This window comes from Suricata suricatta, chromosome 14 (assembly GCF_006229205.1).
Source record: "Suricata suricatta isolate VVHF042 chromosome 14, meerkat_22Aug2017_6uvM2_HiC, whole genome shotgun sequence".
NCBI lineage: Eukaryota > Metazoa > Chordata > Mammalia > Carnivora > Herpestidae > Suricata > Suricata suricatta.
Window position 1 is genome coordinate 62,423,128 of NC_043713.1, and position 11,534 is coordinate 62,434,661.

Genomic DNA, 11,534 nt, shown 5'->3' on the forward strand with positions numbered 1-11,534 from the left:
CCATGGCGGCCGCCAAGGTGCGGCCGGGCTCGGGTGGGGACTGGGCGGGGGCCGAAGGGCTGAGGCCGCTATCCGCGGCCACGTGGGCGGCCCGCGCGGCCGTCTCCAACCCCCGCTGGCCTGTGGGCACGGCTCATGTGGGGCCTCAGTGGCGCGGGGTCGGGGCTTTGGGGAGCGCGGCCTGGGGGCTCGAGGCCTTCGGAGCCGGGGCGCGTGATGCCTCGGGGCGCGGGCTCGGGGTCTGCGGGCGCCCTCGTGACCTTGGGGCAGTCCCACATGGGGCCGGGAAGCTCCATCCAGGCGAGGGGCGGCCCGCGGTCCAGGCTCGTCGGTCTCGAGTTTACTTCCACCGCTCGCCTGAGAAGTGGGGCGGGTGGCGGGTTTCCCCTGGCTCGGCCCACTTGCAGGCTTCCCACCAAAATCCTGCGTCCCTTCCTCCCGTCGCCTACGCAGCACTTCATTCATTCTGTTCTCACGTCTTGAGCCGCCCTAGGCCTCTGCGGCGGAATCTCACGTTCCAGCCTGGTGGACGGGTCCTGGCCGAACCGACCCAGGTTGGGGGCGGCTTTGTTGACTGCGGGCATCTGCTCGGGTGAGCTGACCCTGGTGGAGGCGCAGTGCTTATCCGACCAAGGAAAGCGATAAAAGCTTATATATTTTCTTTTTTGGCCCGAGTCCGATAGGGAGGTCTCCCGGCTTGTGGATTTATAGTTCTCCATGCCACGTGTTCTGTGAGACTTGAACCTTAAATATGATTTTTTGTGCCCTGTAATTTTCTAAACTGCATCAGAATCGTAGGGCTCTTTGTACGATTTCTGTTGACGCATCAACTTTCTGATTTAAGATCAAATTGCTGACAGAACTGTGAATTCCATGTAAACACTAGCCCTCCCCTTCCTTTCTACTGAGTAAGAGCACAGATTTTTTTCAACCACTAAAAACCCAAATAGTTGCTTTTTGATTAAAGAGTGACACTCTTCTTTGACATTCTCTTCTGTCATGGCACTTTTTAATCATTTGTGATTATCCACATTTTACAGATGAGGAAACAGGTTCAAAGTGATGAGGCAGTTTCTCATCTGTCAGTAGATGGCTCAACTTCAGAGCCCCAGTCAGTCTGTGCACAGATGTGATTGATGCATCTGGGAAGGGTGCTGCAGTTCAGTATCTTACTGCATGCACTCTGAATGTGCATGCAAACCCTTCCTTGGGTGGAAGACTCCGGGCTTAATGTCTTGTTTTGGGAAGAGGCTGTGTACTAGGAGGGGTGCCCACTGCTGAGCTCTGGGTGAGGGGCAGACTCCGGGACCAGCAGAGTCACCTCTCTGCACCTCACTCCACAGGACACCCATGAGGACCATGACACCTCCACTGAGAATGCAGATGAGTCCAACCACGACCCCCAGTTTGAGCCTATAGTTTCTCTTCCCGAGCAAGAAATTAAAACGCTGGAAGAAGATGAAGAAGAGCTTTTTAAAATGTAAGTAAGGTCATGTTGCTCCAGAAACATATTATCTCTTTTTTTTTTCAATGTTTATTTATTTTTGAGAGAGAGAGAGCATGAGCAGGGCAGGGGCAGAGAGAGAGACACAGAATCTGAAGCAGGTTCCAGGTTCTGAGCTGTCAGCACAGAGCCTGACTCGGGGCTCATACCCACGAACCGTGAGATCATGACCTGAGCTGAAGTCGGACGCTTAACCGACTGAGCCACCCAGGCGCCCCAAGAAACATGTATCTTTAATGTAAGATTGGAATTACAGTTTTTACGCGTGTCAAGGTCTTGGCCTGACCTTAATTCGGACTGAGGCTGAAGAAAGGGCTTGGAATTGTGTCATGACTAATTCTTCATGGAAAATCAGGGCTGCTGTTAGAATCCACTCACTGGATAACTCTTCACTGGATGCCTGTTTCCTGGTGGCCGGTGCTGTGGAAAGCACAGGTGTTTCCTGGTGTCTTGTCCCTGCTGCTCTGCCCGACACGGTGCATCTCCACAGCCTCCTGGTCTTGTCACCTTACAGGCTTGTTATCTCTAAGACTCCCATGGCCCCCTTCCTCTGGTTGAACAGGGAGTCTCTACCACTATTACTATTTTTCTTTTGCACCCCGGACTTTGGCATCCTGAAGTTTGTGAACTCTCAATTCACGGTTATTAACGCACAAAATAATGCTTAGAATTACAAATGAAAATGGATGGTGTTGTGCTTACGGAGATTACTTTCTAAAAATTATCCTACGTGTGTTTGACACCTTCAGTGAGAGGCTACGACAGCTGGTGTCGTTTTTAAGTAGCGCTGGCACCAGCCATATTGAGTTGCCATATGGAGATGTCTGCAACAAAATCCACACTGCTGAGACTGACCTGTTACTTATACTCAGAATCACAGGAATCGCTAGGCTCGGTCACTAGTTAATGGAAACAGGCTGGAGTGTTTTTCCTGTCCAAGTGGAGTTCCCCCACCTGCTTCAGATTCTAACCAAGAAGCCAGATGAGGGTTTGAGTGCTTTGCTGTGAGTGGGGGGCAGGAACAGTGATCCCTCCTTCTAAGGAAGGCAGACTGAGGAGACCAGCCCCTTCCCGCCACCTTTAAAGGCCTGGGGAAGGAGAGTCACATACCTCCTTTTGGTGTTAAGAGTGGTGGGTGAGTCCCTGAAGACACTGGTTCTCCACATCTCTGGTTTGCCCAGAAATGGTACTGCAGCCAGGAGCTAGTGCTGCTGTTCTCACCCTTCTCAGCCCTCACAGGGCTGAGAACTGCTCTCAGTGTCCTGGACACAGGCCTTTCCTGAGGGAAGTGAGGCCAGCAGGTCAGGCCTTTGCTGCTGGGCCCTTGGGCACCAGGTGAAAGCTCTGGGGGTATCCTTATGAGGGCACTGTCTCACTTAATGGAATTGAGTTTGGGCAAGAAAGAAGAGTGTGGTGCGGGAAATGGACCAGCAAGGCTGGGGTCCTGTGGGTAAGGAAATGGAGGCCATCAGCCTAAAGTCCTAAAGGCAGGACTACTGGGCTCACATGGAGGCCCAGCTGGGTGGGGGCCTTGGTTGGGCCCAGTGTGAGGTGCTACTCTGGGCAGAAAGGCAGATTGTTGGGCCAGAGTTTGGTGGCCTGAACAGGGAGGTCTGCAGCCCCCTCTCTGGGTTGGGGGCCCCGGAAAGCATAGGGGGGCATTTCACAGCAGAGGGAAGGGCTGGCCCTGTTGGGGGCAGGGGTCCTCAACCTCCACCTGCTTCCACGCTAGCCCTGTGGGACACCAGAGGCTCCCCTCCACTGTGATCACAACCCAGCGTTCTCAGGGGGTGTCTTTTTTGAGAAGTTGGGTCTTTCTGTTGGAAAATTCTGTGGTTGTAGAAATCTCTTTTCTTTTTCACTTCATTATTCCAAGTGAACACTTGGAATATTGTTGCTTTGCTTTTTTTGGTGATTTTTCAACTTAACAGTTCTAGAAGTATAAAGAGAGGAAGGGCCATCTGTGGAGATGCCAGGTACAGCCATTTATTTAATGCACAGAAAATAGGTGTTGTTTGACTATTTATTCCTTTTCCACACACATTTAAGCTCTTTTGTCATTGCTTTTCTTGAAGGCGGGCAAAGCTATTCCGATTTGCTTCAGAGAACGATCTCCCAGAATGGAAGGAACGAGGCACCGGTGATGTCAAGCTTCTGAAGCATAAGGAGAAAGGGACCATTCGCCTCCTCATGAGGAGGGACAAGACCCTGAAGATCTGCGCCAACCACTACAGTAGGTGGCCTTTTGGGAGTGCAGTTTCACTCTGAGTCCCAGCGCTGCACACGAGGATGCCGTCAGATCTTTGGGCAGCTTGCTTCCAGTGCCGGGCTAGGAATCTGGGAGTGCATTATGATATAGAGTGCATATTTGCAGCGTGTATTGGACTTAAAGTAGGAAATGAAGTTTTCTGACATGCTCTGCACTCGGAGTAGACCTGCAGAGAAGCTTATAGCATATGAGGTGTGGAGCCCAAGCAGAAAGGACATGACAGGGCGGACAGTGCCGTGAGGATTTGTGCTCCCATTTGTATTTGACGTGCCCAGTAGGCAGCCTTCCCACTCTTTGGTGTGTTCTGTCCCTGCCGCGTGTTCCCTGGGGAGGACACAGAAGGGGAAGGGGTGTGGAGAGAAGGTGGCTGCCTCATCCTTAGGTGTCTGTGAGACCAAACAGGTAGTGGGTGGTGACAGGTTGAGACCCTTGGGCCGGTGTGATGCATTAACCCTGGTCTCACACCTGGAGGGTGGGAGGGTCTGGGGAAAGCCACACCAGGACTAGCTTGTGAAGGGGTGATAGTAAGTCCTTGCCATATCAGTCTCTTAGCTGCTGGGTTGTCCTGCAGTGCTACATGTGTTCAGAACCAGGAGTGTCTTTTTTTTTTTTTTTTTAATGTTTTATTTATTTTTGATACAGAGAGAGACAGAACATGAGAGGGGGAGGGGCAGAGAGAGAAGGAGACACAGAACCAGAAGCAGGCTCCAGGCTCTGAGCTAGCTGTCAGCACAGAGCCTGACGCGGGGCTCGAACCCACGAAAGTGAGATCTGACCTGAGCCGAAGTCGGAGGCTTAACCGACTGAGCCACCCAGGCGCCCCAGAACCAGACGTGTCTTAGGCTCCATTCCAGATCCGGTGCCGTGTTTGTGTTACTGGGTAGATTACATGTGTGGCAGGGCAGGACTCCTCATCTGGGCACATGAGGTGACCTGGCAGGAACCTGAGCAGAGCAGCTTAGAGTGATGTGGAAGGATGGGTAGGTCCGCAGAAACCCTGAGGGATAGAACGGAGGGGCTTTCTTGCCCTTTCTTAGGGGCCACTCTGGCAGTCCTCTTGTGCCTCCCCTTCTCTCTGCCCCTGCCTGTCTGCTTTGGCCCCTGGCCTCCACTCCAATTTGAATTGCTCCCCAGGAGACTTCCTGACACCCTATACTTCTTTTGGTGCCTTGTCCTATCACTGGTTGTTACTGAGTTGTAGGTGGGTTCTGGGCCCCATTGATACCACCGACCCTTAATGTGTAGGTAGGCGGTGGCATCAGGAGGCCATGACATACATCTCTGTGCACTGTACAGGTTGAGGACTTGCCAGGCATCTGCATGGGGATGGTGTGACTGTTCCTGATTCAGGTGGTGATATATGCTCAGGTCCCACATCCGTGGAGACCTCTGCCAGGGGCACAAGAGCCCAAGTGTGCTCTTGTTCTTTGCGCAGTCTTCCTTTTCTCCCTTGGATCTGTGCAGAGCCTGAGGACATGGGTATATCTGCCTGTTCCAGGTCCATGGTGTCACCTGTGTCACATGCCTATGGTGTCTATTTCTGGTGGCTTTGTCTCCTGGGGACCCTGGACAATGCAGGGCTAACCCCATGCCCTCCTGGATGGTTACCCCACTTTCAGCTTCTGTCCCCCACTTCCCAATGGACCAACTACCTGATGGTGGGGCTGAGCAAGGACATAGCTATGTGATGGGTGCTCCACAGGAAGGGCTGGGCATGAGTGGCCCTTTTGGCATTGGAGCCCTTGTTCCAGTGGGATTGGAGACCCTTCCTGAGGTGTTCTCATGGTCAAGGAGCAGGTCACCCTGTTCCCAGATTTAGAACAGTCCTGTGGTTTGTTTTTGTTTTCCCAATTTTTTTTTTTTTTTTTTTGAGAGAGAGCACATGAGCAGGGGAGGGGCAGAGAGAGAGAGAGGGAGACAGAATTAATTGGAAGTAGGCTCCAGCCTCTGAGCTGTCAGCACAGAGCCCGGCGCAGGACTGGAACTCAAAAGCCTTCGAGCTGTGAGATCATGACCTGAGCCAAAGTCGGCCGCTTAACCGACTGAGCCACCCAGGTGCTCCAAGACCGTTTTGTCATCTCGGTTTTAAGTGAACATGGGATGTGTTCAAAGAGGTCTGAGTAAGATCTTGTATCCCACAGGAGTTTGTCTAGGCCTGGTTAGTGGTCCCCAAGGCAGGACCTCAGCTTGGCAGGGTGGTCTCAACGCAGTTGTCAGAATCCTCACATGGCTTTTCTTCCCCAGTCACGCCGATGATGGAGCTGAAGCCGAATGCAGGCAGCGACCGTGCCTGGGTCTGGAACACCCACGCTGACTTTGCCGATGAGTGCCCCAAGCCAGAGCTCCTGGCCATCCGCTTCCTAAATGCTGAAAGTAAGCAGAAGGGCAGCCAGGCCCTGGGTACTGCTTTTCAGGGAGAACTGATAGTCCCTATGAGAAGCTTGTCAGAGGGACCAGTCTTACTCAGCTGTCCAGTGCTCCCTCATGGGCAGGAATGTGAGCCCTACAAGTCAACTTGTGTGCCCTTTAGACTTCGTCTGGGCTCTGACTTGAGCAGTGCCTTTCCCTCTTAACCTCAGGAGGCTGGGCATCCAGTCTACCCAGGGCAGGCCTGTCCCCTCACAGCCACCTGGCTGCCAGCAGGGTTCGTGCTGGGATCTGAGGTACAGGCTGACCTCCCCCCAGCTTGGGCATCTTTTCCAGCCTTAATTGTCAGATGCGCCCAATGGGCCTCATCTAGTAGCTACTCTGACATGAATGGAAAGCAGAGTGTCTGGCCAGGAGGCCCCTGCCCCCTTGGTTTTGCATGGCCACCGGTGCTGTGTACCACTCTGCCCAAATCGTCAGAGTCAGATGGAGGGAGATGGCCCAGCTTAGCTACCAGTCTCCAGAGGGACTTGAGAAACAGTCACTGCTCAGTGCAGGTAAGAGTAAGCCCAAGGCCATGTACTTAGAACTGACCATGGGACGAACCCTTTGTGAATCTTGGGGCTCTTAGACTCTCTAGGGCTCTTAGGAGGTCTATTCTTTTCTTTCCATAGATGCACAGAAATTCAAAACAAAGTTTGAAGAATGCAGGAAAGAGATCGAAGAGAGAGAAAAGAAAGGTGACATGGAGTTGGGGGTGGGGACTTTCCTCGCAGACTCACTCTGCACCTGGCTGCAGCCCCAGGCGGGTGCTTTTTCTGTCTGCCAGAGTAACATCCCAGGGTGCTGTGACCACCTTGACCAGTCAAGGGTGATGCAGTTGTCTGGGGACACGGTGCTTCTGGGGAGTGAGCTGGTCATCAAGGCCCCAAGCACATGCTCACTGGCCTGGCCTCACAGCACCCAGGCTGGCAGTCAAGTAAAACCGACATCTGGCTAGAGCCCACCAGAGACCAAAGGGGCCTCAAGAGGTCTTTACTGTCACCTGCTTACTTGGGGCCTGATGATGGCTGCCCTAGCAAGTGACCTGATAAGACTGAGCTGCTTGACAGTGGTCCTAGGTGTGAGCTCTTATTTGGGTGACCCTGGAGTCTGCCTTGGCGGGCACATGGTGAAGTGGCCTGCCCTTCATAGGAGGCACATAGGGTCATAGGAGGCGGGTGGGCTGGGGAGAGTGGTGCTTCTCAGTTTTCTTACTTTGTCCCCCTATGTCTTAGCAGGGTCAGGCAAAAATGACAATGCTGAGAAAGTGGCCGAGAAGCTAGAAGCTCTCTCGGTGAAGGAGGAGAGCAAGGAGTCGGAAAACGCTGAGACCAAGGATAGAGCGGAGGAGGAACAATAAGCCGCCTTCCCTGTTTTCTCTTCCTTCCATTCTTCTCCTTTTTCTTTTTTAAAATTTGCCCTTCCCCTTCTTTTCAGTTTGTTTTTATTCTGTTTTGTTTTTACAAGGGACTTTATATAAAGAACTGAATTCCAACATTCAGGTTGTTTTTTTCTAAGTTTTTGCCCTATTGAAGAGGACTTCAGAAAATCCATTCCCCAGTCATGAAAATGTACTGTGCTAACTTTCTTTTCCATAGTGGAAACACTTATTTATAGTCATCAAAAATAGTAAATAAACAACACATTTGAAATCTGCACAGAGGGCAGGACCATGTGTGCGCCGGCCCTGTCCTGGGAGCAGTGTGGGTTCCCACTGACTCTGTGGGTCCCACTTGTCGCCTCTGGCTCTGCTGTGGGCTCAGGGCAGCTTTTGGCCCCTGAGGCCATGGTGCAGCTGAGGTGGGGCAGGTGTGCTGGGGAACTTCTCGTACTTCTGCCTTGTGGCAAGGAATAAGTAGGCTTTTGTCTGTCTGTCTGTCTGTCTGTCTGTCTATCTATCTATCTATCTATCTATCTATCTATCTGTAGCTTGTTTTTTTGCCTCTGGGGTTGGGAAAGGAAGACCACCAGAGTACCCTGGCCTTTGGTACAAGACTGCCAAGTGTGTCTCCAGGCTTTGGCCAAGGCCAAGTTTGGTTGGTCCTCAGCCCTGGAAAGGCCAGTCCCATAGCACACATGTCCAGTCTGGTGCACTGTGTTAGTGGGGCTTGGCCCCATGGCCCTTGTTGGACACCCCACTGCCATCCTCGGAGAGAACTGCCCTACTCGCTCACTCATGGTGTCTCCATCTGGGTGCAGTTTTGGACATCTGCAGTAGCTTTAAATAAAGGGACCTTTTCAAGAATGCAAATGGGTTAGTGCCATTTGGGGGTTTGTCTTGTAAAACAAATTGTGTCTAAACATTATCCTAAGTGGGGAAAAGGGTTTTCAGTGCACCAGCAGGCTTTTCAAAGCCCGTGTCCCAGGAGACCACCTGAGTTGTGAAGTGTGGCCTCACTGCCCTCCAGTGAGGGAGGAGCAAATTAAGATGGCCCTCATTAACACCTGCAGGAGGTGCTTTACTGTGTGGCCTGTTTTGTCTAACTTCCCAGTGTGTCCTGTGACGTGTGTCTGATTTCCAAACCACGGGTCCTTGTTCCCTCTGGGGATATGCCTCCAAAGGAAACTGCTCTTTTTTTAAAGCCAAACTGCAGACTTTGCTGGTCAGCATGATTGTCTCCTGGCATCCTTGGGCCTCTAGAAGCACAGGTCTGGGTGCTCTTAAAGTCGGTGTTGGCACAGAGGTCCTTCCCACCAAGGAAGGATATAGAAGCTTGTGCAGTGTACCTTGCCTATCTTGATGAATTGGAATTTTGATGTAAAGCATAGGTGTTGCTTCCCAATGGGCCTCTGGGATGCCCTAACCTGTGAAAAGGCAATCCAGGGCTTGATCCTTCAGGAAAGGGCAGTCAGATAACCCTTTCAATACAGAATGGTTGTTTAACAGTCTTTGGGCTCCAAAACAAGATAAATCCCTCTTGATGTAGAACGTCAGGCTGACTTCTTTCCTTTTGGGTGATGAATTGTATGTCCAAGGGGATTAAACCCTGACAGCGAGGTAGGCCTCTCAGAATGGCTGGGGGACAGAGCTGTGCTATGACCAGGCTACATTACCTGGTGCATTTAAAGGTGTGGCTTGCTGACAATGCAGAATGTGCTGCAGAAAGGGATAAGTGCAGTCCTGACCGTTGGTCTTACCAGGATGAACAGAGATGCTAGGGGAGGTGGGGGGAAGAAGGGGATGACAGCCTTGCTCCCCAGCCAGTGTTTTTTCAGCTGGGTTCCTTCTTGAGGCACAAAGGCAATGGTAAGCCAGAATTGAGATGCTGACAATATTAGGGATGAAGAAGTGAGATGATGAACCTTTCTATTCGAGGTCAGTCCATTGGGCAAGCTTTCTGCTGTGCTTTTCATCTTTCTGGGGATGGTTAGGGAGAGGACTTCTGGGCCAGAGGCCTCACTGGATCTCCCCCCAGTACACCTCTCTCCCCTGCTAGGACTCCCTTCTACCCAGGCAGTCTGCAGGGATGTCACCAAGGAGGTACCAAGCACCCCTTCTTCCCATGACCAGTACTTGGCACTCAGCTCTCAGCTGTCCCTGCACCTCTACACAGACCTGGGTCTGAGCCACCAGTGGGGAGTGTGTTGGGAGGAATGCCTCCTTAAGGGTGGACCTGCATCCAGAGGCTGCCAGGCACCTGGGGTCCCAGTGGCTGAGTTGCAGAAGGGCAGGAGCAAAGGTGAAGCTGTGCATGGGGCATGGATTGGCTGGAGTCTTTTGTATGTGAGGACCCTGGATCTTCTCTCTGGTGACCTGAGGCAGAGGTAAGGAGGTGTCTGTCCACTCAAGCATCTGTGCTGTCTTAACCCACTAAGTGCTAGGGTATCCCTCAACCCTGTGCTGGCCTCTTGAAGTTGGCTCCCCACTAGGCAGAGGCTACAACTGGGGTGTTACTGGGGAAGAAAGCCCGTTCCCATTTTTAGTGTCAGGCAACAGCACTAACGGCCCAGTTCCGGCCCCCAGCCCGGGATCCTTTCTAATGGCTCACAGCCAGCAGCTTGCAGAGCTAGGGCTGGGGCCTTCTTGAGGCTCACACACAGACAGGGAGGGGCTTCCAGGCCAAGTAGCCCCAGGACCTGTGGTAGCGTGGTCTGAAGAGATGGACCCTGGGCAGTAAAGGATTCTGGCCAAAGAGCAGATGCCCAGGGCTAAGGAGGGTTAGGACCACTCCCTGCCTCCGCCCCCAACCTCCCCCCTTGTATTCCCACCTGGTGAGGCCACTGGTGGGTCTTGGTTTCAGAGCGAGAGCTCTGGGAAGGGTTGGAGGGAACAGAGGCTTGCTGGTCCTCACTGTGGAGGCTTCAGAGCGTGCTCCAGGTCCCAGCCTCCCAGAGGTCCTGCACTGCTCTGCCAGGCTGCTCAGCCTGCTCCATCCATACCGCAGCTAGGCACTGCGAAGCTGCAGGTCCACCTTAAGCGGCAGCGGCAGCGGCACTGGTGGGTGGGATTTCCTGCAGGAGGTGGGCCTGCCCACAGGCTTATCCCTGGCTAGGGCTGGGTGCCCCGCGCTTCCCGAGGGGCACTCCACCCTGCCTCAGGGAGACTGAGGGGGCTCATCCGGCTCTAGCTCTTCCACCTGCACACATTCCCAAACATGCAGCTTGGGCCAGGACCCTGAAAGGCCGGCCCCCCCCTTCCCCTCCTTACCCTGCCCACTACTTGGACTTAGTCCAGTCCGAGTGGTCCGAGGGCTGTGGAGTGGACAGGAGATAAACAATGAAGGTGCCCATACAGTGTCACAAATTCCCCACCCCCATGAATGCCAGGGGGCTCCAGATGAGAGGGGTCTGACCCTATCCAGGAATAGCAGGGCCATCAACCTGACCCCAGGGACAGGCTCCAAGGTGTTTAGAGAAAAGTCTGTACAAATAGAGGCTCAGGAGGCGACCTACAGGCCACAGCGTCAGGGCCTGCGGGGTGGGAACAGGGGGTCTGGTTTTCGCAGCTGTATCCACCCTGTGGGCAAGGACTGCAGGGGTGCGACGGCTGCCAGGCTGGGGCACCAAGGCGAGGAACGGCCCCGCCCGGCTCAGGGTCCTGAACGCCGCGCAGGATGCCAGCGCAGGCAGGGCCGAGGTGGCTCGGTGGGTCCCCAGTCTGGGCGGCTCCGTCACCCAGCGCTCCGGGAGGAGAGGGTAGGGCGGGGCGGGGACCTGGCGCGTCGGCCTCCGGTCCCAGCTCTGCTCCGCCCCTGGCCCGCCTCTGGCCCCGCCCCGGCCCGTGGCCCCTCCTTCCTCCCCGCCTGGTCCACCTTAAGGGGCGCGCTGACATCAGCGCGCCACCGCCGCCGCTGCCCGTGGGGTGGGATTTCCTCCGCCGCTGCCGCTGCCGCCGACGCCGCGGGTCCTGCG

The 11,534-nt window shown here is 53.9% G+C and overlaps 1 protein-coding gene and 1 non-coding gene across 3 annotated transcripts in view; both read left to right on the forward strand.

The window, feature by feature from the left end:
- RANBP1 (RAN binding protein 1) overlaps nt 1-7,838 on the forward strand; it is an 8,102-nt gene extending 264 nt beyond the window's left edge. Inside the window, exons 2-6 of one of the 2 annotated variants that reach the window (XM_029922918.1) lie at nt 1,344-1,480; nt 3,580-3,737; nt 6,018-6,146; nt 6,815-6,880; nt 7,418-7,838. In XM_029922918.1, coding sequence (XP_029778778.1) covers nt 1,344-1,480; nt 3,580-3,737; nt 6,018-6,146; nt 6,815-6,880; nt 7,418-7,542 — 615 coding nt within the window. In that variant the 3' untranslated portion in view covers nt 7,543-7,838. The remainder of the gene's footprint in view (nt 1-1,343; nt 1,481-3,579; nt 3,738-6,017; nt 6,147-6,814; nt 6,881-7,417) is intronic. The other variant, XM_029922919.1, reaches the window with a different exon arrangement.
- On the forward strand, nt 6,913-7,038 carry LOC115278584. Its single transcript, XR_003902988.1, has one exon. It is a non-coding gene; the product is annotated as a small nucleolar RNA SNORA77 (small nucleolar RNA).
- Nucleotides 7,839-11,534: the final 3,696 nt, after the last annotated feature.